General features: G+C 41.2%; 1 protein-coding gene across 5 annotated transcripts in view; it reads left to right on the top strand.

Annotated features, from left to right (window-relative positions):
- The window catches only part of LOC108684942 (spectrin beta chain, non-erythrocytic 5), a 78,023-nt gene that overhangs the window by 59,357 nt on the left and 18,212 nt on the right, over positions 1–454 (top strand). For all 5 annotated transcript variants that reach the window (XM_018189491.1, XM_018189489.1, XM_018189493.1 and 2 more), the window contains exon 5: positions 138–415. In XM_018189491.1, the coding sequence (XP_018044980.1) occupies positions 138–415 (278 nt within the window). The remainder of the gene's footprint in view (positions 1–137; positions 416–454) is intronic.

The raw sequence follows: 454 nt of genomic DNA, 5'->3' as shown, positions 1-454 counted from the left end.
CGCACGCGCGCACGCACGCACGCACGCGCGCACACACACACACACACACACACACACACACACACACACACACACAAACACACACACACATATATATATAAGAAAAATTTTAAATATTTTAAACATTATACAAATAGGCTCCTGGAGGAATGGACTCGGTTTCAACGCTCTCATACATGCTCACAGACCGGACTTGGTCAATTGGTCGGAATTACAGCAAAATAAGAACATCGATAATCTCAATTATGCTTTTGACGTTGCTAATTCAGAACTCGGCATACCACGGTTACTGGATGCAGAAGACGTGGATACAGCCAGGCCAGACGAGAAGTCCATTATCACCTATGTTGCATCTTATTATCACACATTCGCCAGGATGAAGAACGAAATAAAGAGCGGCAAAAGAATAGCGAATGTACGATTATTTAAGTCTCATTATATATATATATATATA

This window comes from Atta colombica, unplaced genomic scaffold (genome assembly GCF_001594045.1).
Source record: "Atta colombica isolate Treedump-2 unplaced genomic scaffold, Acol1.0 scaffold141, whole genome shotgun sequence".
Classification (NCBI taxonomy): Eukaryota; Metazoa; Arthropoda; class Insecta; order Hymenoptera; family Formicidae; genus Atta; species Atta colombica.
This window is presented reverse-complemented; position numbering and strand designations above follow the sequence as displayed.